The sequence below is a fragment of the Acipenser ruthenus genome, chromosome 25 (genome assembly GCF_902713425.1).
Source record: "Acipenser ruthenus chromosome 25, fAciRut3.2 maternal haplotype, whole genome shotgun sequence".
NCBI classification, from domain to species: Eukaryota; Metazoa; Chordata; class Actinopteri; order Acipenseriformes; family Acipenseridae; genus Acipenser; species Acipenser ruthenus.
In genome coordinates, this window is record NC_081213.1 from 11,018,314 (window position 1) to 11,040,130 (window position 21,817).

General features: G+C 42.0%; 1 protein-coding gene across 8 annotated transcripts in view; it reads left to right on the plus strand.

The window, feature by feature from the left end:
- LOC117413697 (phosphatase and actin regulator 4) overlaps positions 1–21,215 on the plus strand; it is an 89,443-nt gene extending 68,228 nt beyond the window's left edge. For 4 of the 8 annotated variants that reach the window (XM_059000433.1, XM_059000432.1, XM_034022957.3 and 1 more), the window contains 12 exons: positions 4,305–4,877; positions 6,047–6,382; positions 8,772–8,864; positions 9,144–9,275; positions 10,895–11,321; positions 12,764–13,020; positions 13,344–13,503; positions 14,767–14,822; positions 15,172–15,233; positions 18,133–18,270; positions 18,724–18,800; positions 19,259–21,215. In XM_059000433.1, the coding sequence (XP_058856416.1) occupies positions 4,305–4,877; positions 6,047–6,382; positions 8,772–8,864; positions 9,144–9,275; positions 10,895–11,321; positions 12,764–13,020; positions 13,344–13,503; positions 14,767–14,822; positions 15,172–15,233; positions 18,133–18,270; positions 18,724–18,800; positions 19,259–19,274 (2,327 nt within the window). In that variant the 3' untranslated portion in view covers positions 19,275–21,215. The remainder of the gene's footprint in view (positions 1–4,304; positions 4,878–6,046; positions 6,383–8,771; positions 8,865–9,143; positions 9,276–10,894; positions 11,322–12,763; positions 13,021–13,343; positions 13,504–14,766; positions 14,823–15,171; positions 15,234–18,132; positions 18,271–18,723; positions 18,801–19,258) is intronic. The other 4 variants (XM_059000435.1, XM_059000434.1, XM_059000436.1 and 1 more) reach the window with 4 other exon arrangements.
- Positions 21,216–21,817: the final 602 nt, after the last annotated feature.

Consider the following 21,817-nt stretch of genomic DNA (forward strand, 5'->3'; position numbering starts at 1 on the left):
GTGTTATCCCGCTTGCAGCTTGTTCAGAATAACGCCGCTAGAATTCTGACTAAAACCAGGGAAAGTGAACATATTACCCCTGTTTTGGCCTCTTTACACTGGCCCCCTGTGCAGTATAGAATTGATTTTAAGATTTTGCTGTTGACTTACAAGGCCCTGAATGGATTAGCACCTAGTTATTTGCAGGAGTAACTGACCCCGTATTTCCACACCGCACTGAGATCACAGGATGCGGGGCTGCTGGTTATTCCTAGGGTCAACAAAATCAACACAGGAGGGAGGAGGGCTTATGGAATGCTCTGCCTTTGTTTGTAGGGAAGCCGGGACCGTTACAGTTTTCTAGACTAAAAACATACTTTTATGAAACAGCTTTCTTATCTTAGTGGGTTTTAATGTAATTTTTAAATTGCTGCTTTTGTATTATTCATTTTCTTTTAAAGTAAGAGGCTATAAATCCTAAGTAGAAGGCTGGGGGGTAAAGGGGTCCTCCCCCAGCGCGGGTGCAGGGGGGTCCTCCAGGGTTTTGCAGGGGTCTAAACTGCATATCCTGGGCCTAAATATGTGCCTTAATTGGGACCCAAAATTTAAAATAAGTGTATAACTTTGTTGATTTTTTTTTATGATTGTAGGCGTCCAGATTTAAAGAGCAAGTATGTGTCTATGAAAAATAACTACAAAATAATTTATTTACATTAGAATTTTAAAACCACAAACTTGTCTTAGCACAAAGTAATTTTCAAAGTAACTAAAGTCCACATATTTAAGTAAACTGTTTGGCTTTGCAATAATTTATTACACAGAAAAAGGTGTTAAAAGAAAGACAGAACCAGACACCAATGAAGAGAGAAATTATATTTCAGGCACAAAAACAAACAATGTCACATTATATAGACACCATAATACCAAGTGAGCCAGAAGAGAAACATGTGAAGCAATCTCTAAATTAAAGACATAAGATAAGAAGCAGTATTCATTGGTAGTAAATTTGAATACAGAAAAGGTAAGCCATGAGCTGTGTTTTTGTATTCTATTTTGCTTGATTAAAATAAGTACAAATAACAATAAATAATGTATTGGCATTTACTTGAACAGCATGGTTTGAAAGTAAAAGTCCAGTACATGAATAACAAATTATAGTATATGAAATGGAAAAACATGGAAAATACTATCAAATGGAAGAGAGTAATGTTGAAACGGAAAATCACTTTGGGCTACAAATTACATTTATATACGCAAATGGTTTTGGATACTTCTTATTGATGTTATTAATACAGATTAGCACAGACCGACATACCACTTCCTTAAGAGATTAGCATGAGCTGCTATAGGAAATCTGGAGCAGCTTCCCTTTCTGGTTGGTGCTTGCAGTCTGCCACAAAACACTGCAATACATGGCTTACTAGCGTTAATTTGTATTAAATTAAAGTATGACTACTTACTGTAGAAATCACATTAACAGGGTTAGAAACTCACGCTTGCCCGCATGCCCTCGGCAAATTAAATCAGGTAAAGACTAGTTGATTTCTGTGCCGCAGTAGTCCTCTGGGCGAGTACTTAAAACAAATGTACACATATACTCTCATGTTTAGTCTTGTGTTAAAAAATGCATGGAAGTCAATTTTCTAATGGGGTGTAGCAGTGGTGAATAAGCATTCACAAATAATCCTTAGAAAACAGTCACTCGGAACTGAAACCTCCCTTCATCTCCCCTGCAATGCCAACCCCACTTCATGATGTGTTCTACCTCTGCACAGGATGTGAAGTTTATCGTTTGAAATTACTGAAACATGTTGCATCTTCTGGAGGCACTTTTTTACACAGAGAATTGTGAGGGTCTGGAACCAACTCCCCAGTAATGTTGTTGAAGCTGACACCCTGGGATCCTTCAAGAAGCTGCTTGATGAGATTCTGGGATCATTAAGCTACTAACAACCAAACGAGCAAGATGGGCTGAATGGCCTCCTCTCGTTTGTAAACTTTCTTATGTTCTTATGTTCTTATGTTCTGAAGTAAATGTAAAGTCATTTTACAGAAATGTGGAGATTTATACCGGATTACGACCATGACTGATTCTGTGAGCGCTCCGGGGCTCAAGCACCAATGGGGGAAAATAAGGTCCTGCATGGTGCAAATAAATCACTTTCAGATTATACTGTGGAGGCGTCACAAGCAGAACTGTTATTGCAGCATTTAAAAAATATAAAATCCATTTATACAAAGTCTCCCAGCTTTCTCAAAGATCTGTTTCCCTCGTTTATCTTTTGTATTTGTTATGCTCTCATTAGTATCTATAGTAGATACAGCGTCCGTCGGTTCTGGCAGATTCTACTGTACTTGCTGAAGCAGTTTTCTCCCACTGCTAATTAAAAAAATAAATAAATAGCCACCTACCGAACAATTTCATCCCGAGGGCTACAGTGAAACGTACTGTCTTTAAATTGGGACTTTAGTGAAGACCGTGTGTGTACGCGAGTACATTAATTATTGTAGATATAGCCAGCCAGCATTTTTGTAAATAGCAACACATGTAATGTACAATAAAATACACATTTTATTTGTGTCATCTGTGTCAATTCCAGGCGGAGCTTCATGGTTGGCAAGGTGACACAGCCGAGAGAATGTTTTCCTCTGTCATCCCGTCTGGTGCTGTCAGTGTCAGTTTCTCAGCACACAGTACAGTTAGTCGCTCAGTAATGAGGTGCAAACAGGTGACTGATCAATCAGTATGAGCGTGTACTAAGGTGCTTTGTTAAAAAACATTGTAGCAAAATATAATCTAAGCCTATTTTTAGGGACCCCAACTGTTGTTGTTGATTCCAACTTAGGCACTTCACATAAGGACTAGCAAGTTTACATCAGGACTAGCAAGTTTCAAAAGGTCCTAGTCCTTTGGACTAGTAGCACAATATTGTTAGTTTCTAACCCTGCATTAAAATTGATGTTGTACCCTGGACAAGGGTACAAGTTATTAACATAGATTGTATACACTCTATTTAAGACTTTCAGTGTAATACTGTTGTAGCTCAATTTTGCCAGAACATGTCGCCACGAGAGGCACTCAGATTGATGAGCCATGTATCTATGTTTACACCATGCCTTTCAGCACCCTAAAGAGCTGGACACACTAGCGCTTCGCTTTGCGTCGTTTTGTTTTTTTGTTTTTTTTGACATGCAGTAGACTATGCCACACCAGAGCGTCTATAGCCAAGTGTCAATACTTCTTATAGCACGAAAAATCCCCACGGTTTCTCTTGCCTAATATACAAAGAAAATAAGACATGGAAAGTGTGACATCAACATAAGAGGAGGAAGAAGAAGAGATTCGTACATAAGTTTGAACATAAATAAATTTCTATGTGACTTGAACTTCTTAAAAAGGGAATTATGATAGTCTTCTAAAGTAAAGAACCTTTGTCTTTAATCATCTTTAGTACCGTGCCTATTTAAACATAGATAGATAATCACAGTGTGTGTTTATGCGTATTTGTACGTGCGAGTTTGTGTGTGTGTGTGTGTGTGTGTGTGTTTGTGGGCGTACTTTTTTTTCTGTATATACATTTTGTGTGTAAACGGTGTAATATTGCAAAAGATCTGACCGGTACATCGTGTAGCTCATACAGCGATATTTTTTGTTTAATACAGACTGAATTAGCAAAACAAAGCACATAAAAATAAAATAACCAACAGTCATATTAATTAATTGTGCAATGTGAATATGTTATACAATTTCATAACTGCTGTACAGTTACTGACTCGGGTACAGTATAGGATTGTACAGTTCGACCTTCATCAGCAACATTGCTTGTAAGCGCAAAACTGATTGGTCCATCGCGATTCACGGTGCCCATGGAAACGAAATGCCCTCAGAGAAGGAATGCTTTACTCGAATTACATACGTAATGAATTGTGGAAATTGCCGCCTTTTTACTGGAAGAAAATAAACATTTAGAATACTATTCACTGGAACATACGAGCACTGTAAACGCTTTTTTTTCTTTTTGAAATAACAATTTTAGGCGGCTCATCTGGCAAGGTAGACGGCAATTTAGCCGCCGGCTGGAAATGAGAAGGCTGATTTATTATGTGTATACTGTTATTTAAATCTGTTATTTAAGTGATCCGATTTGTGGTTTGTTTTTTTCTGCTATGTACTGTACAGTGCTTTGTGATACTTTTGTATAAAAAGTACTATATAAATGCAATAAATAAATAAGCTATGTAAGGCTGGTGTGCAGTGAATATGAAATGTTGTTGGTGTGCCAGACCTGTAGCTAAGGCTTGATCTGCTTTCTCTTTGTCTACAGAGAGGGAGGACCACAACTCCAACCCCCCCACTCTAAAAAATGGCCACACAGTGCCTGTTGGAGTGTCCAGGAGCTCCGCGTTGGAGGCAGAGAAGAGGGCGACCCTTACAAAGCCTCCCCACGAGGACAGCAGGAAGAGTCACGCCTCCTCCGAGGCAGAGAAGCGCACCACCCTCACCAAACCGCCCTCCTCCTCAGAAGGGAGGCGCAGCAAACCCCCCTCCGAGGTGGAGAAGCACTCCAGCTTCCAGAAGCCTCTGCCTGTGGAGGAAGGCAGGAGGAGCCGGCAAGCCTCAGAGGGGGAGAAGGGGACCAGTCTGCAAAAGTTTCCCTCTGTGGAGGAAGGCAGGAGGAGCCGGCCAGCCTCAGAGGTGGAGAAGGGGACCAGTCTGCAGAAGTTTCCCTCTGCGGAGGAAGGCAGGAGGAGCCGGCCAGCCTCGGAGGTGGAGAAGGGGGCCAGTCTGCAGAAGTTTCCCTCTGCGGAGGAAGGCAGGAGGAGTCGGTTACCCTCCGACGGGGACAAGAGGTCGAGCCTTGCCAAGCCTCCTCAGGCTGAGGAAGGGAGGAGTCGAGGTAGGCAGGAACAGTATTGGTGGTGCTGGTGTTTTGAAGTATTTCCTCATTACAATCCCGCTAGGTAACTTCCTTGTCATCTGGAAAGAACAGCATGATTTAAATATTTCAAGAGTAGCCTGGTGAGAGTGAGCAGGGTTCGAATCATAGCAACTTTGTTAATTGAGCATCCCGGGTGTCAAAATTCGCCACAGCTGCTTTTTTTTTCAACTGGTAATCTCATAAACCTTTTGCAGACTCCATATTTTGACACCTCCTACAACAAATCTACCATAAACCATTTGAGAGGATCTACCATCAACCATTTGAGAGGCAGCAGTTGCACTCCTCAAGCTTATCTAATGGTACCCTTCATTGTGACAGTTGCCCACGTTGGCTGTTCTGTTGTGGTCATGGATTTCTTTTTGCTTTTTAATTGAAGTTTTTGTGGGGGTTCTTTTGAGCTGTGCGAAACGTATTGTCTGTTCTCTCTGTGTTAGTAGATGGAAGCTTTGTCGTGTAGCGATCGTTCCAAAAACGTACAGGAGGTGTTGCTGTTCAGGATCTTTTCCCTTAAATAAACTCTGATTGTTGAGTTTGTCTCTGCTTACTGTGTGATGGTGGGTATCTCATTACTGCCTGTTTACTCGTCAGGCTAATCTTCCTTTGCTGTCCTGATGGGTTAGCTGCTGTGTGCCATGGCTCCTCTGTCAGCAATGGCAGTACAGCCTGTTGATGCTCGACGTTTGACATTTCTAGAGTCCCAGGGATACACTGTGCAAACTGCTTGATGTATTACTGCTTGATGTATTGATTCTTGTTATAAAAAACACAAACAGTAGCAGCCCTTCTGTGACAGCATAGTGGACTGTTAGAGCTCTACACGTCCGGCTGTTGTGCCTAATGTTAAAGACCACTTCAAGGCAACTGGTGGCTTACAACATTTTTTTTCCTAGTTCGGTACTGTATGCTGCAAAGGTCACACAGTGTAGGCCAGTTAGCTTTGATGAATCTGCTTTCATTGTTGCTTTCTAACATTTGAGCCAACAATCTGTATTGTGAAACAAGCACCAAGGCCCAGGAGGGCAGAGTGTGTAAGTGTTCCTTGTACTGTTGTGTTTGTGGTGTTCTGTGCCTGGTCTGATGTGCTTCTGTGTGCTTTCTTGTCCTGCCGCTGTCTCGCTGAGCAGACCCGAACGTGAGCCGTCCTGCCTCAGAGGTGGAGTCGAAGCGAGACGCGCTGCGAGAGCCACCGCCCACCAAGCAGCAGCTGCTCCCTCCCAAGTGGCTGGTGGTTTCATCCTCCTCCTCGCACCATGAGGCTGGGGGGGAAGGGCAGGTGAAGGAGCCTGGAGCTGCCAGGAATGGCATCCCATCCAACCCTGGCACCAGCAGCAAAGCCACACGGACTGCTTCCTCTGCTAACACTAACCCTGCAGCTGCCCCCAGCTCTTCTACACCTGCCAAGCAACCCCCTGTCCCCCCGCCCAAGCCTGCTAACCGGAACAGCAACCCAGCACTGCTAGGTGAGTGCCTGCATCGGTCCTGTAACGAGACTAACTGACTGTGAGGAGCTACAGCAGCAGCTACTTCTCCCCCTCCCCCCAGCTTCTTAAATACTGCACAGGTTCATGTTTAACAGGCTGCAATTCTAGCCAAGGCTGAGGGGAGGGGGTTGATGGTGTCACAGGTAATGTTCCCTCTAAGCTGCGCACATACGCGGCCGTGCAACAATCTGGCGGGTGCCGCGCACCAAAAACATCAGACTGCGCAGCACCGCACACACTTCATAAAATCACATATACAGCACTCCTCTAGCTTTAGGACCCTAAAAATATATATTTTTTGCTGCACCACCACGGAGGTATCAATCACCTGCTTTGCGTGTATTAGTTTGGACATTGAGGAAATCTTATTGGTTAAGAGAAACAAAGAGCTACCTAGAAATAGCCAATCGAGTGTGTTTTAAGACATGCAGTGCCCACCCACTAATCTCTCGACATAGTGTAAAACTTAACACTGATGAGAAGACAGCGCTTGCAAATCATTTTTTTTATTGTTATTTTTCATTTGGACTGCATGTTAAGTTACAGCAATGAACACAAAGGAAAGAAGAAAAAGTAGGCGGGTATGACACCGATGCAAAGTTAAGCGGTAATTTTTATAAAAAAAAATAACAAAATGGGAATTAATTGTATTTTTTTTCAGTACGTAGAAACATAAATCCCTACAACACAAGTGACCTCACTATTTTAAAACTCGAAGAGATGGCAACATCTTTACAACACCATTTAAAATAAAAAATAATACAATTGCAGAAAAGTTATGTTATAGTAGTATGTGGACTTTTTGATAACTGCATTGGTGTGTGCTTCCTGTGCTTCTCTTTGATCGAAGGTAATACTGAGTGTGAGTGCCATGTTATTTCTTTGGTTTGGTAATTAATAGGAAGGCGCTGAAAGGATGGAAAGTGCGGTCACACGATGTTAAAACCTAATTTAAAATCTTGAACATTTACAGTGCCTTGTTCTTGCTGATATTTGAGTTTATTTGTTGCATTTACCGACAGTCACGTTTGCTGGTGATCATTGTTTAGTAGGGCAGTTCATATTAACTGTGACGTCACTTATTTAGTTTTCAATTAAGCTGCCCATTGACAGAAAAGTAGTGCTCAGAAGTTTGTAGTCCACTCAGTACAAAACAAAATTAGAGGGAACATTGGTCACAGGCACATGTATGAGAACAGTGATTCCTGTAGGAACAGGTTTCTCCTTGTTTTTAATGGTCCGCTCCAGAGCACAGGCTTCTGCCCTCCTCTCCCATCTAACTGGTTTTGACTGATCCCTCATATAAACAACTTGGTTGTTTAGTACTTTTTTTCTTCATTCTGCACTAAACAAAGGATTCAGATACTGTAACACTATAACATGTGTTGTAGGGCAATTCAAATCCAATGCACTTCATCTCCATTACAGCTGGGCCCTTCCATATGAATCTATATAAAATGGAAGCAGCCTGGCCCCATTCGTAGAGGACACCTACTGTAACATGCCTGTCTGCAGTGCAGCCTGGAGCTACCAGCTGTAATCAAACCACATCTGAAAAATCATGTGTTTGCTTGTTCAGGAAAACAAGTTTTTCCACACCCACACCAACAGTGCTGCTGCTGTAGCAAGAACAAAATTAGTGGACAGGAGGATCTTATGGGACCCAGTTTCACAGATATAAAGAAGTATCTCGTACACTACTTACTGTCTGTCTGTATCTATAGACTGCAGTAGCTATGTGCTGAGACTAATGGCAGTTCATTCTCAGTGCTCGGTTAATGAGACCACATGTAAAACAATTTCCTGCTTTGTACATATTCTTTTTTATATATAGACCTTCTACATTATTTTGTATTGTAGTATGCACAGAGCAATATACATGTAATTGCAGAATATTGCAGAATCTAGTCTATTTTATAGTCTTTTATGGGCACTGGAAAACAAAGCAAAGTATGTAGTTCCTGTTTAAACTGTAAGCCTGCACTGTTGTGGATATTTGGGGACTGTCCTTGAGAAGCAGTGAAGGAAAAGACACATAACCTGTTACACCAAAGCCAGAAATGCATGAATTTAGCAGTTCTAAGGAATAGGGATGCATTTCTGAAGAAGCCATCAGCAGTTCTCGAAGAGCTTTTGAGGTTTTTTAACAAGATGTAATGAACTGGAAGATGTCCGTATGGTTTTAAATGTGTAGTTGCAGAACAGACTGTGTGAGCTTTACAGGTCGGTACGTTTTGGGAATCCGTTGGTCCACAAATCCTACCTTCTTTTCCCCTGTGCCAATGGGTTTCGTAACAGTGAGGCGGGCCCAGTACCCACCGATGTAAAGTAATATATTAATACCCTTCATGTTTGCTTTCCCCAACAGAAAAAAACAAGACAGCCTTTAGTTACTCAGCAACTGTTTGGAACAGTCCTCCAGGGGGCATTAGAACGTCCCCCAAGCATAGGGTGTTTCAAGGTATTTATCCCCTTACTCAGAGCGCTTTGCCTTGAGAACCCCGTTTGAGAACATGGCGGGGGAGGGGGGTCACAGTGGAATGTGTGTGTGGAGGGCATGCTGATGATGATGATGGTACAGCAGGTTAAGAGATTGCATGACAGCCGTACATCGGTAGCTTAAAGGAACATTCCAGGAACGTGGCCAGCTGTGCATTCCTCTCCACCACAGCAGCTAGGATGCTACAATATAATGTGTGAACTCTAATGCTGAAGAACACATGTGACTCGTTTTTACTAGCTTCCACATTGCACAAGGGCAATAAATATTCCTCCCCCCTGTACTGCTCGTGCTGGAAACGAGAGGGTGAATTCGATGTCTACCTGTCCCTGCCTCTGTGTCTCTACAGACGCGCCAGACGGCCCAATACAGGTAAAGGGCAACCAGGATTCAGTGTCTCCATTGCAGCTTCCCAGTGATGGCGGCTTCCCTAACCTGTTTGGGTGTCCTGTCGCTGACACATTTGCAGCATGTTTCATTTGCTAAAGATGAACTAATATCCTAAATATGTGTATAGTGTGTGTGTGTGTGTATGTATATCAGGACCCCAACCCGAAGTACCACCACCATCTAGATCTGGTCGACCACATCAGGTTGAGGTTCATTAAAATGTTTAGAACCCCGAAATTGATTTTATTAATGCTATTATTTGTTAGAATTTAACAAATATAGAATGTTTAGGTTGCTGTTTGAATACAGCAAAAATAATGGTACTCTGCTGTGTACTGCGCAGCTCAGCTAATGGGTACTGTAGCTGTAATCGGAAGACGGATGCGCACTGGGACATTGCTGTTCACTGCTTGTGTTTTCAGATGGTCTTCAGATCGGGTTTGGGTTAAGTGAATTTACTGGATCGTGACGGAGTCATTCGCAAGACAGCCCCACCCTGAACACGAAAAGCTTTCAGAGTTCTAAAAATGTAAATTAACCCCCACTCGATGTGGACGACCCAATCTAGATGGGGGCGTATTTCCAGTTGCGGTCCTAGCATACATATGTATATATATATATATATATATATATATATATACATTATATATATATATATATATATATATATATATATATATATATATATATATATATATATATATATATATATATATGTCTATATGTGTGTGTGTGTGTGTATGTATGTGTATATGTATGTGTATCTATATATATATATATATATATAATATTAGTTATTGTGGAGTGTTCTTTTAAGATGTGGCATGATGATCGTACACCAGCAGCTGATGAGGTGGCATGTCAATCATATACCAGCAGTTACATGAGATGGCAGTTCAACAAAAACTTTAAATATAGTGCCTTCATCAATATATCCTTTAAAATTTCTAACGATAGTTTGTAACAAACACAATTCCTCCCACGGAGATGAGAGACGATTCAGAGGGTTCTTAGAATAAGGCTATAAAACAAGGTCCGGTCTGCTTTGACTGATCCAGAAGTCCTGGCTAAAATCCAGTGCAGCTTTAAAAGAAAAGGTAACAAATAGAGCAGTTCTAGCCCGTCAGAGTTCTCTTTCTGTGATTAATTATTTTAAAATCTGTACTTCCCAACCACCCTAGTGGGGACAGGACATCTAACACCAGGAAGAAGAAATAATAATATATTCCTACCTCTGCATGCTCCTCCACAGTGACTGTGGGCCCTATTTTAATTGTCTTAGCGGTGGCCGTCTGCTGCAGTTCAGATCATTATAACGGGGCCCTGTTTTGTTCCAAGATTATGAGAACAAGCATCTCTCACTTGCATGCACAGCACCTTTTAGTATGTTTAAAAGCTAGGAGGAATGTTGCAAATCATTTTTATTAAAGGCTTGTGCATCATGTTGGCTTTCATTTGCTTGTATTTAAAAGTAGCGTGCACACTTGCTGCTGCTTGTGCATCCTTCGCCAGCGGTGGTCTGTGCTTGGAAATGAAATGATTGGCAGTAGATTTTCTTGGCGCAGTCAGTAATGTGTAATGATGTCTCCTTCCTGTCACAGCTGAGCTGTCGCAGGCAGTGGGCGGCGGGACTCTAGTGCCAGCAAAGCCCTCGCCTCCGCTGCCCCCGAAGAGGACTACCCCCATCGCCAAGCCCAGTGCCCAGGAGCCCCCGAGCACAGCTCCCCCTGCCATACAGCCTACAGAGGAGACCAGTGTCCCTGACCCAGCACTACCTACCCACATCCCCCCCTCCCCGCCTCGACCTCACCCGAGCAAGCCTGACCCCCCTGACACTGCTCCGCGGCAGGCACAGGTCCCGCTTCACATCATGATCCAGCGTGCCCTGACCAGCCCCGGCCCTGCCACCCCCAACCCTGAGGGCTCCCAGCGTGCCCACTCCCTGCTGTTTGACACCAGCCTGGAGAGCCAGAGTGAGCAGGGGGGCCGGGCCAAGTCTCTGCCCGTCACCATCGAGCTGCTCAAAGTGTAAGTACTGCACAGCTAGAGGTGGAAGCATTGTGGTGCGTATCGGTGAACTATCATACATAATACACAAAAGCACAACATAGCTCATTGTAGTTCACTAAATTGTTCTTGAATGAAGAATGTGTGTTTTTATAGTTATCTCATTTATTTTTTCTTTTCATACAAGTAGTCCATTGGAATCATCACATGTACTCAGATAAAACAGAAGTGATGATTCTGGGATCTCAGAATAAACAAAGTAACATGTCTGATTTACTCCTTGTGGTTTCTGTTATGAACTTGCAGATGAAATGAGAAATCCGGGTGTGATCTTCAACCCAAATCTTTCTTTTGAGACACACATCAGGAATATTACTAAAATGTATTTTTATCATCTAAGAAATATCGCCAAATTGAGAAGTATGCTTACCCACTCAGATACTGAGAGACTGATGCATGCTTTTGTATCTTCTAGAATTGGTTATGCTCTGTTCTCTGGTACTCATAGCCATGTTATATCTCGACTGCAATTTATACAAAATGCTGCAGCTAGAATTTTAACTGGGACTAAGAGACGAGATCACATTACTCCTGTGCTAGCATCTCTGCACTGGCTTCCAGTCCCATTCAGGATAGATTTTAAGGTGTTGCTTTTAACCTATAAGGCATTAAATTGACTTGGCCTTTTAATACGAGGAGGCTGTGTGGTCCAGTGGTTAAAGAAAAGGGTTTGTAACTAGGAGGTCCCCGGTTTAAATCCCACCTCAGCCACTGACTCATTGTGTGACCCCGAGCAAGTCACTTAACCTCCTTGTGCTCAGTCTTTCGGGTGAGACGTAGTTGTAAGTGACTCTGCAGCTGATGCATAGTTCACACACCCGAGTCTCTGTAAGTCGCCTTGGATAAAGGCGTCTGCTAAATAAACAAATAATACTACGATATATTCCTAGACGCCACTCAGATCACAGAATGCCAGGTTGCTTACTATCCCACAAATTACAACAAAAAAACACAGGTGGTAGAGCATTCAGTTATAGGGCCGCAAAACTCTGGAATGATCTGCCTAGCTCTGTAAGGGAAGCACCAAGTGTCACTGCTTTTACAACAAGATGAAAAACACACTTTTATAATGTAGCGTTTTTATGCTAAAATGATGTTCCTTTTGTTATCTGCATTGTTTTACTGTTCTATGTGTTTTTTTATTTTGTTTGTATTGCTTTTCTTGCATTCTTTTATTAATATTTGTCAATGTTTGTATTCATGTGAAGTGCTTTGTGGCAATTTTTATTGTGAAAGGCGCTATATTAAAAAGATTGTTGTTGTTATGATGTACAGTATTGTGATACATACTGTATCGTGACATTAGTCTTCACTGGACTGTGGTGCTGCATAGGAGGCTGAGATTTTCATACTCCTTTAGTGTGCCCGATCTGACTGTGTGTGTCTCTCGCTCTCTCGCTCAGTCCTGACGATGAGGAGGAGGAGGAGGAGGAGGAGGAGTTGCCTCCGGAGCTGCAGGCTGGGAGTCGGCGTGTGTATCTGGGAGATCGTCTCTCAGTCAGTGTGATCCCTGAGGTGGGGGGGGCGGGCAGCAGCTGTGAGGAGGAGGAGGAGGAGGAGGAGCAGAGTGACTCGGACTGCGACGGGCCCGTGCTCTACAAAGAGGAGGAGGAGGAGGAGGAGGACGACGACGACGACGAGGAGGACGAGAGCTGCAACAGTGAGTAACACCCTGACAAATATCCCTGTTCACTTTGAAAAATAAATTCATAATTAATTGAGGATGATTTATATATTAAAAGCATGTCACGTACCACTATTTAGAAAAATGTGTTTGTGCCTGTGACAAAACTTAAGGACAAAAAAAGGGCGTACTGGAATCTGGATTTTAAGCATACTAGTTAAGTTCTGCAAGCTGGATGCCAAGGCTCCCATGATGCTCGCAGCAGTAGATGGGGCATCGCCACTGAGCAGCTGTGAGTGGTGTTGAGGATTTGGGGAGCCCCCATGCAACCCCTGAAGAAAGGCTTCTCTCTGCCGCAGGTTCCCTGGCAAACAAGGTGAAGCGCAAAGACACAATGGCTCTGAAGCTGAACCAACGGCACCAGCAGGAGCTGAATCCGGGGGACAGGGACAGCATTCCAGAGCACAGCAGGGAGCAGTGGGAGGCCTTCCGCACACAGATAGGGACAGCACTTACACGGTAAGGCACCCCTCGATGGAGAGGACACATCCCTCTGGAGATTGGTGTCTGGTGTTTTTTGTGTTTTGGTGTTTTTTCTTTTTTTTTTAAGGCACTATTTTTTACCTGTCTCTCTCATCTCTCTTGCCCCCATTGAGATCAATATTGCCTCTGTTCATATCCAGTGCAGCCCTGCCTGGCCATGCTGCTCACACTCTGTTCATATCCAGTGCAGCCCTGCCTGGCCATGCTGCTCACACTCTGTTCATATCCAGTGCAGCCCTGCCTGGCCATGCTGCTCACACTCTGTTCATATCCACCCTGCCTGGCCATGCTGCTCACACTCTGTTCATATCCAGTGCAGCCCTGCCTGGCCATGCTGCTCACACTCTGTTCATATCCAGTGCAGCCCTGCCTGGCCATGCTGCTCACACTCTGTTCATATCCACCCTGCCTGGCCATGCTGCTCACACTCTGTTCATATCCAGTGCAGCCCTGCCTGGCCATGCTGCTCACACTCTGTTCATATCCACCCTGCCTGGCCATGCTGCTCACACTCTGTTCATATCCACCCTGCCTGGCCATGCTTCTCACACTCTGTTCATATCCAGTGCAGCCCTGCCTGGCCATGCTGCTCACACTGTTCATATCCAGTGCAGCCCTGCCTGGCCATGCTGCTCACACTCTGTTCATATCCACCCTGCCTGGCCATGCTGCTCACACTCTGTTCATATCCAGTGCAGCCCTGCCTGGCCATGCTGCTCACACTCTGTTCATATCCACCCTGCCTGGCCATGCTGCTCACACTCTGTTCATATCCAGTGCTGCCCTGCCTGGCCATGCTGCTCACACTCTGTTCATATCCACCCTGCCTGGCCATGCAGCTCAATGTGTGCTGTGATTATATGAGGTGGTGTTAATGTGTGTTGTGATTATATGAGGTGGTGTTCATGTGTGCTGTGATTACATGAGGCGGTGTTCATGTGTGCTGTGATTATATGAGGCGGTGTTCATGTGTGCTGTGATTTATATGAGGCGGTGTTCATGTGTGCTGTGATTATATGAGGTGGTGTTCATGTGTGCTGTGATTATATGAGGTGGTGTTCATGTGTGCTGTGATTATATGAGGTGGTGTTCATGTGTGCTGTGATTATATGAGGTGGTGTTCATGTGTGCTGTGATTATATGAGGTGGTGTTCATGTGTGCTGTGATTATATGAGGTGGTGTTAATGTGTATCTGTAGTAATATGAGGTGGTGTTAATGTTGTGTTTTCCTCCTTTAGACGGCTGAGTCAGAGGCCGACTGCTGAAGAACTGGAGCAGCGGAACATCCTGCAGCGTGAGTGCCGCTCTCCTTCCTGCAGCCCTTGTGTGAGAGAGACTGCAGTTTAACGAGCCCTTGTGCGAGAGAGACTGCAGTTTAACGAGCCCTTGTGCGAGAGTGACTGCAGTTTAACGAGCCCTTGTGCGAGAGAGACTGCAGTTTAACGAGCCCTTGTGCGAGAGTGACTGCAGTTTAACGAGCCCTTGTGCGAGAGTGATTTATTATTATTATTATTATTATTATTATTATTATTATTATTATCTTCCCTTCAAATGCACCATTTGAAATGAGTGGGCACTTGGATGACCAAACTGCTTTCCTTTCTCATGTTCACAGTCTAATCTTTTTGTTTAATTTCCTCCAGCAAGAAATGAAGCTGATCGACAGGCAGAAAGACGAGAAATCAAGCGGAGGCTCACAAGAAAGGTAGGAATCTGGCTGATAGCCTGTGTCACCCAGGACTTGGGAATTGTGAGGATGTGCTTTTTTAACGTTGGGTATTGTTTGTATACTGAGCACAGTGGAGTTTGGGTTTCTGTTTTCTGTAGTTTGCTAAAGTAAAAGCGGGCTTTCAAAATAATTAGGTACAGTAAATACCATTGTCTGTGCATCCTAGTACAGTAAAAACCATTGTCTGTGCATCCTAGTACAGTAAATACCATTGTCTGTGCATCCTAATAACTTACACAATACTGAAACCGGGGTTAATTTTATATATGTTTTTATATATAGATAAATACATTGCTGCTATATAAAGTAAGGAGCATTAAGTAAAAGTTATTTCTCAGCCAGTCTGTGTCGCAGATTTACAGTCTACACATCCAATCTTATGAAGTGAGTATTTATTTCTACAGCACCTTTCATACTACAGCTTCACAAGTCAATAAAAACAGTTTTACAGTAAAATGAATTCAAACACTCAAAACACATGAGTATGAACAAGTTACAGTAAAATGAATAAAAAAAAGAATATTCAAGAGAAAGAAAACACATGTAAAACAGATACAATGATTTAGTACCAATATTAAAAATGTGTTTATAAATATACTGATGTAATATCAATACATGCATATAAATAGATTTATAGATCACTCACGCCAAAAAGCACAAACAAGCAATTTTCTAAGTTAATATGATACGTGTTGGGCGTCTCTCACTGTATAATGAATGTCATCTCTGAAGTTTGGGTGAGAGGACCATGAAGCAGAGCTCAAACTGTGTGAAATGATGTTTCCTCTACAATAAGAGACACTGACACACGACGTAGTAACTTCTTATGAATCACGCACATCAACATTGTACTTGGGGAATAGCTTTAACCCTTTCACTGCTAGGGCTTTTGGAACCCTCGGTGCTAGAAGTTTTTCCTGATTTGGGACTGAATCATTTCAATGTCAAATTTCTCGCAAGTCTCTAAAGGAAACATAGGAAAACCTATATATTATTTTTTCAGCACAATCTGAACTTTCCAGTGATGTTTCATTTGTGGGCATAAAATATAAAAATAAAGTGAAAAATTGTGTTTTCTATAACTTTTAAATCCCTGGAAAAGTTATTTTTTAACATGGTAATCAGACACATTGTATATGTTTCACATTGCCAATATGTTGACTATATATTCTAACAGTTGTTATGTTTCTGTCACGGCTCCTTAAACATTATTATTATTAAAAAAATAAACATACAAAAATAGAACACCTCTAGGTCAAATGATCTTTGCATTTTTCATAGTGTGAACTTTGTGGCACATATAAACTATATATTTTCAAAAACTAGATACATACAAAATTCAAACTATAGGACATTATTTTGCTTGGACTAAAAGTACAGCATGTGACATATATAAAAAATATATATTTTATTTATGTATTTATTTATTTATTTGCCTTTGTTCTGTATTTGCTGACCACTCTGCACAAACTGTATCAAAGGAAGCTGGAAAACCATATACATTCTGAACCTGTAGGTTGTGAGGATTTCAATGGTACTAGACTCATAAACATGAGATGAACTTCAACCCCTTTTGCAATGCATAGAGTATAACATGCCCAAATTTCATTTTCAAAATTAAGGATTACCACCTCACATTATAAGGCTTTGAAAACTTCAAATTGGCAAGATAACTGTCACATTTTGTGCTCGTTTCAAAAAGTGCTTTACAAAAACTATCAAATTTTATACTCGCAGCCTGCACAATGCCATTGATATACATCACGTTCGGTCCAATATAGGGCACCCTGTAGCAATCAATAGCGATCGATTATTTCTGAAAGTAACTGTTGAAAATAAGATAAGGTTTGCCAAAAGTAGCTCTTCGGGTCTGCTAAATGTTGTAGCCATCACATTTGCTCAGATCAAAGCACGATCCTATAGAAATACAGACTTTAGTTGCTGACCTGACTACCTGGATTTCAGACTGAACAACATGGAGAAATCCTATAGGCCAGTTTAGGCATCAATCATGATGCATGATTTGATAGACGTGACCAGTTCACCATTCAAACATTTTGAGAGACTAAACCGTCCCACATTTGTGGAAGCGATTGGTCACTCACAGCCTGCAGGGCACTGACATACTCGCATGCAGTACAAATAGGGCAGCCTGCAGCAAACAATAGCGATTTGTTTAGTTCTAAAAAGAATTGTTGAAAATAAGATCTCGTTTGCCAAAATAGCTCCTTGGATCCTCTGAATGTGTTGTAGCCATCACATTTGCTCAGATCAAAGCACGATCTGCAATATAATACAGAGTTTAGTTTGCTGACTTGACTTCCTGGATTCTAGACTGAACAACACGAATAACTTCTATAGGCTGATTTATACGTCAATCATCCACTGTTTAAATGATGTAACCGATACACCATTCACACATTTCTAGAGATTAAACCCTCCCACACGCTCTGTGACATTTTTTAAACGATCGGTTACTCGCATATATGGAAGGACGTACACTGTCCCCTAGCACTTTAGGAGTGTATTTTTAGGACATCTAGCACTGAAGGGGTTAAACAAATATTTTATTTTTGTAAATGGTTGAGTTCAAAATCAACAGGTAGCGGTGAGACTGAACAGAATGCAACCGAAAAAACACATTTTCAAACGTTTGTAGAGATTTTGGTTACAATTTCTTCTGAGAAACTAGTGTCAAGTGCATCGAAATTCAGATAGAGTGGAAGTTAATAGGATGCTGTGTTAAGGTACCAGGTTTTTATTTTTGAAGATTGGAATTGTGATGTTCTATGCACAGGAGAAGAGGTACTGGAATGTTGGCAAATACAGCACTGTGATTGGTTGATTCCTATGCCTCTGTCTCCCTCTCTTGCAGCTGAGTCAGAGGCCCACAGTAGCAGAGCTGCTGGAGAGGAAGATCTTGCGTTTTCACGAGTACGTGGAGTGCACCAATGCACACGACTATGACCGCAGGGCTGACAAGCCGTGGACGAAGCTCACTCCAGCTGATAAAGTACGAGCTCCGTTCACGCTCTCCAGAGTGCCAGCAATGTGCCCTGAAAATATCTTCCTGGCTGTTGTGTTAAATATGACCCTCCTCCTGAGTGAAATAACCACAGCACTCTGTGAGCCTTCATGGAGTATTCTGTTTATATAACAAGTACAATGTGGGAAAAAAACATATGTTTGAACCTAAATTAAACTACTGAGTTCAGAGAATTGGTGATTTGCCCGGTGATTCTGTTATTGGGTGTGAAGGAATGCAAGATGAATTCCAAAATGAGATCCATTTAAAAAATATAAATATTCACTCTGCAGCATCAGTTATGAAAGAGTTATTCGATGGATCTCAACTCTTTCAATATTTCATCTTAAAGATGAGTGGGTTATCACTATAACTTGTGTAAAATTACAAATTGCACATCCTGTTTCATGTTGTGTTTTCTTGGCTTTTTCCCACCTGCAGGCTGCAATCCGAAAGGAGCTCAATGAATTCAAAAGCTCAGAAATGGAAGTTCATGAGAAAAGTAGGATATATACAAGGTAAAGAACTCTCGTTTGGCTTGTGGAGTTGCCAAGCTATATATTTAAATATGTAATTACTAGTGAGGGGAAACATTGAAAATACAAATCCAGCATTTTATCATGAGCCCTGTGTAGAAATAAGACATGTTGGTGTAATATCTCACACCAGACCACAGCTTAGATGGTCAGTGAGACAACATTGATTATCCAATACAGGATTGTCTAAGGGGTGAAATTGAAGAAGAGGCATAGACTAGAAGTGAAGCTACTGTGCTGAGTTTTGCTAGTGTTCTCAATTTCAATAGTTCTTGTGAGATCGTATTTAGTGTTTTGAACACTTCAGTTCTAAACTACTAAAGTGGGACAACATATTGGCAAGGCAGCCCAACACCAAGACCTTCTCAATAAGGTTGACTTTGCATTGAGTTTAAATGCGTTTTTACACATCTTACATATTTTCTTTTCTTGTTTTTCAGGTTTCATCGGCCTTAGCATCCCCGATATTGGGAATCCAGCACTTACTGTTCAAGTCCTGCAAGGGATCGCAGAGACTTTGTGCTCCCTAGGGGACTGCCGCTCTGAATGTACTTCATCAGGAATCCTGGGACGATGATGATAATAATAATAATAATAATAATAATAATAATAATAATAGTAAGAAGAAGAAGGAGAAGAAAAGAAGAGAGTAGTAATAGAAAGAAGATGCAGTATTTCACCCAGGAACTGGGGGACTGTGTGCCAAGGCAGTGGAAGGAGAGGGAAGGTTTGAATTCAAGACGTCTCTCTGCTCGGTGATCCTGCATTCCTCCTGGAGAAACTGGCCTCAACGCGCTGCCTTCTTCCTCAGAAATGATGCCTGTTTGCCTCTACTATGTACAGAACATTAGATTTTTTTTATTGTATTGTTTTATCTTTTTTTCTATTTGGAATGATCAGGGGGAAAAAATCTAACAAAATGGACCTTAATGTCTCATAACAGTGCACTGGGAACGCTTGTATATAAACTGCTGTAGTGTTTCATAGCAGGATAACCTATGGAAAATAGTAATAATAATGTTGCAAATATTCCTATTGCACAAACATTAGTTTTAGTAAGACCCATCTCTAATTTGGGGGTAGGTTTTTTTCCGTCACTACTGGCCAACAGTTGAGAATTTTAGGTGGATTAATAAAGGCTTCCGCCACAGCACAAAGCTTCTACAGAGCAACTGGTTGTCTTTCTTTAAGCTGAACAGCTGGATTCTTTCTTTATGCTGTACAGCTGGATTCTTTATGCTGTACAGCTGGATTCTTTCTTTATGATGTACAGCTGGATTCTTTCTGATGTACAGCTGGATTATTTTTTTATGCTGTACAGCTGGATTCTTTATGCTGTACAGCTGGATTCTTTCTGATGTACAGCTGGATTCTTTCTTTATGATGTACAGCTGGATTCTTTCTGCTGTACAGCTGGATTCCTTCTGATGTACAGCTGGATTCTTTCTTTATGATGTACAGCTGGATTCTTTATGCTGTACAGCTGGATTCTTTTTTTATGCTGTACAGCTGGATTCTTTATGCTGTACAGCTGGATTCTTTCTGATGTACAGCTGGATTCTTTCTGATGTACAGCTGGATTATTTCTTTATGATGTACAGCTGGATTCTTTCTGCTGTACAGCTGGATTCTTTCTGCTGTACAGCTGGATTCTTTATGATGTACAGCTGGATTCTTTATGCTGTACAGCTGGATTATTTATGCTGTACATCTGGATTCTTTCTTTATGCTGTACAGCTGGATTCTTTATGCTGTACAGCTGGATTCTTCTTCCAGTCTTAATTGTAGTCCTCAACTATCAGCTGAGGGGAAACTAACTAATCACATGATTAGTGAGATAACAGCTTTTTAAATGATCCCACACAACTACACCCCAAGAAACTCACCCCTGTATCATTGGAAGAAGACAGCTCCTTAAATACACATAAACAAACTATTTAGTAGACTGACATTCATGGTACAGACACACAACACCTATAACCCACCGAGATTGACAGGGAGAACCATTTCAGCAGGAACTTTTGTTTTGTTCGTTTTGTTTCCTTTAGTTTCTGTTTGGCCAGTAGGAAGTCGATTCCTCATCCTTTGCTGTATAGAATTGTGTTTCTGCACATGGAATTGATCGCGCTGTATATCTTGTCTTCCTATCTTATACAAAAAATGAAAACAATTTTAAATATATTTAAAAAAAAGTATTATAGGGATTTTTTTTAAGCACAAACTATCTGAAAATGAATTAGACACTACTACTACAACTGGTAGCAAATGTGTGCCTGCTCTGTGTTTTATCTCATGGATGTGTCTTTTTTTTAAGAAATATGCTACAGAATTTTAGCAACACCTCTTGGAAATGTAAAAGCTATTGCAGAATTTAATTAAAAGCTTATTAAAATACAAGTTTCTTTGTATTGATTGTTACCTGTTTAAATATAATTGTTATGTTTGTTGTTTAATTAAGGTATGCCCACACCCTGTCTCCACTAATGCGTGGGTTTTCACATTTCCCAAAATCACATTACCAATACAAGGCCCCTCCCGACCATTTTCCCCTCACTAACCCGCTTCTGGTGCCCAATTGCATGTCACCATGTCACACTCCATCACAGATGGGCATGACCTGGCCTGGTGTCCCAGCTGGTGGCATCTGAAACAGGTAGGGGGGGAGGAGGAGGGAGCAGAGGTTAAATATCTGTCCCGTTGCTGGTATGGCAATGGGGCAGGGGCAGCAACTCTACCCCAGCTGGGGGCCAGCCTTAGCCTCCATGGAGGGGAGGCAAGGTTGCCCATTGGGGTCGGCGGTCTAGGAGGTCTCGGTCCTGGTGTTGTGGGTGGAGCGGAGAGATGAGGTGCTTCGCTGCTCCATTGAACTTGAGCGGTGAGTAGGTCAGTGTTGGCGGAGACTAGGGAGTCCAGATAAGCTTCCGGGTCATCCTCCGCCACCATTTTCTGCACCTTTGACCATCACGGGTCCAGTTGGTACATGGGGCGGTATCGCCAGA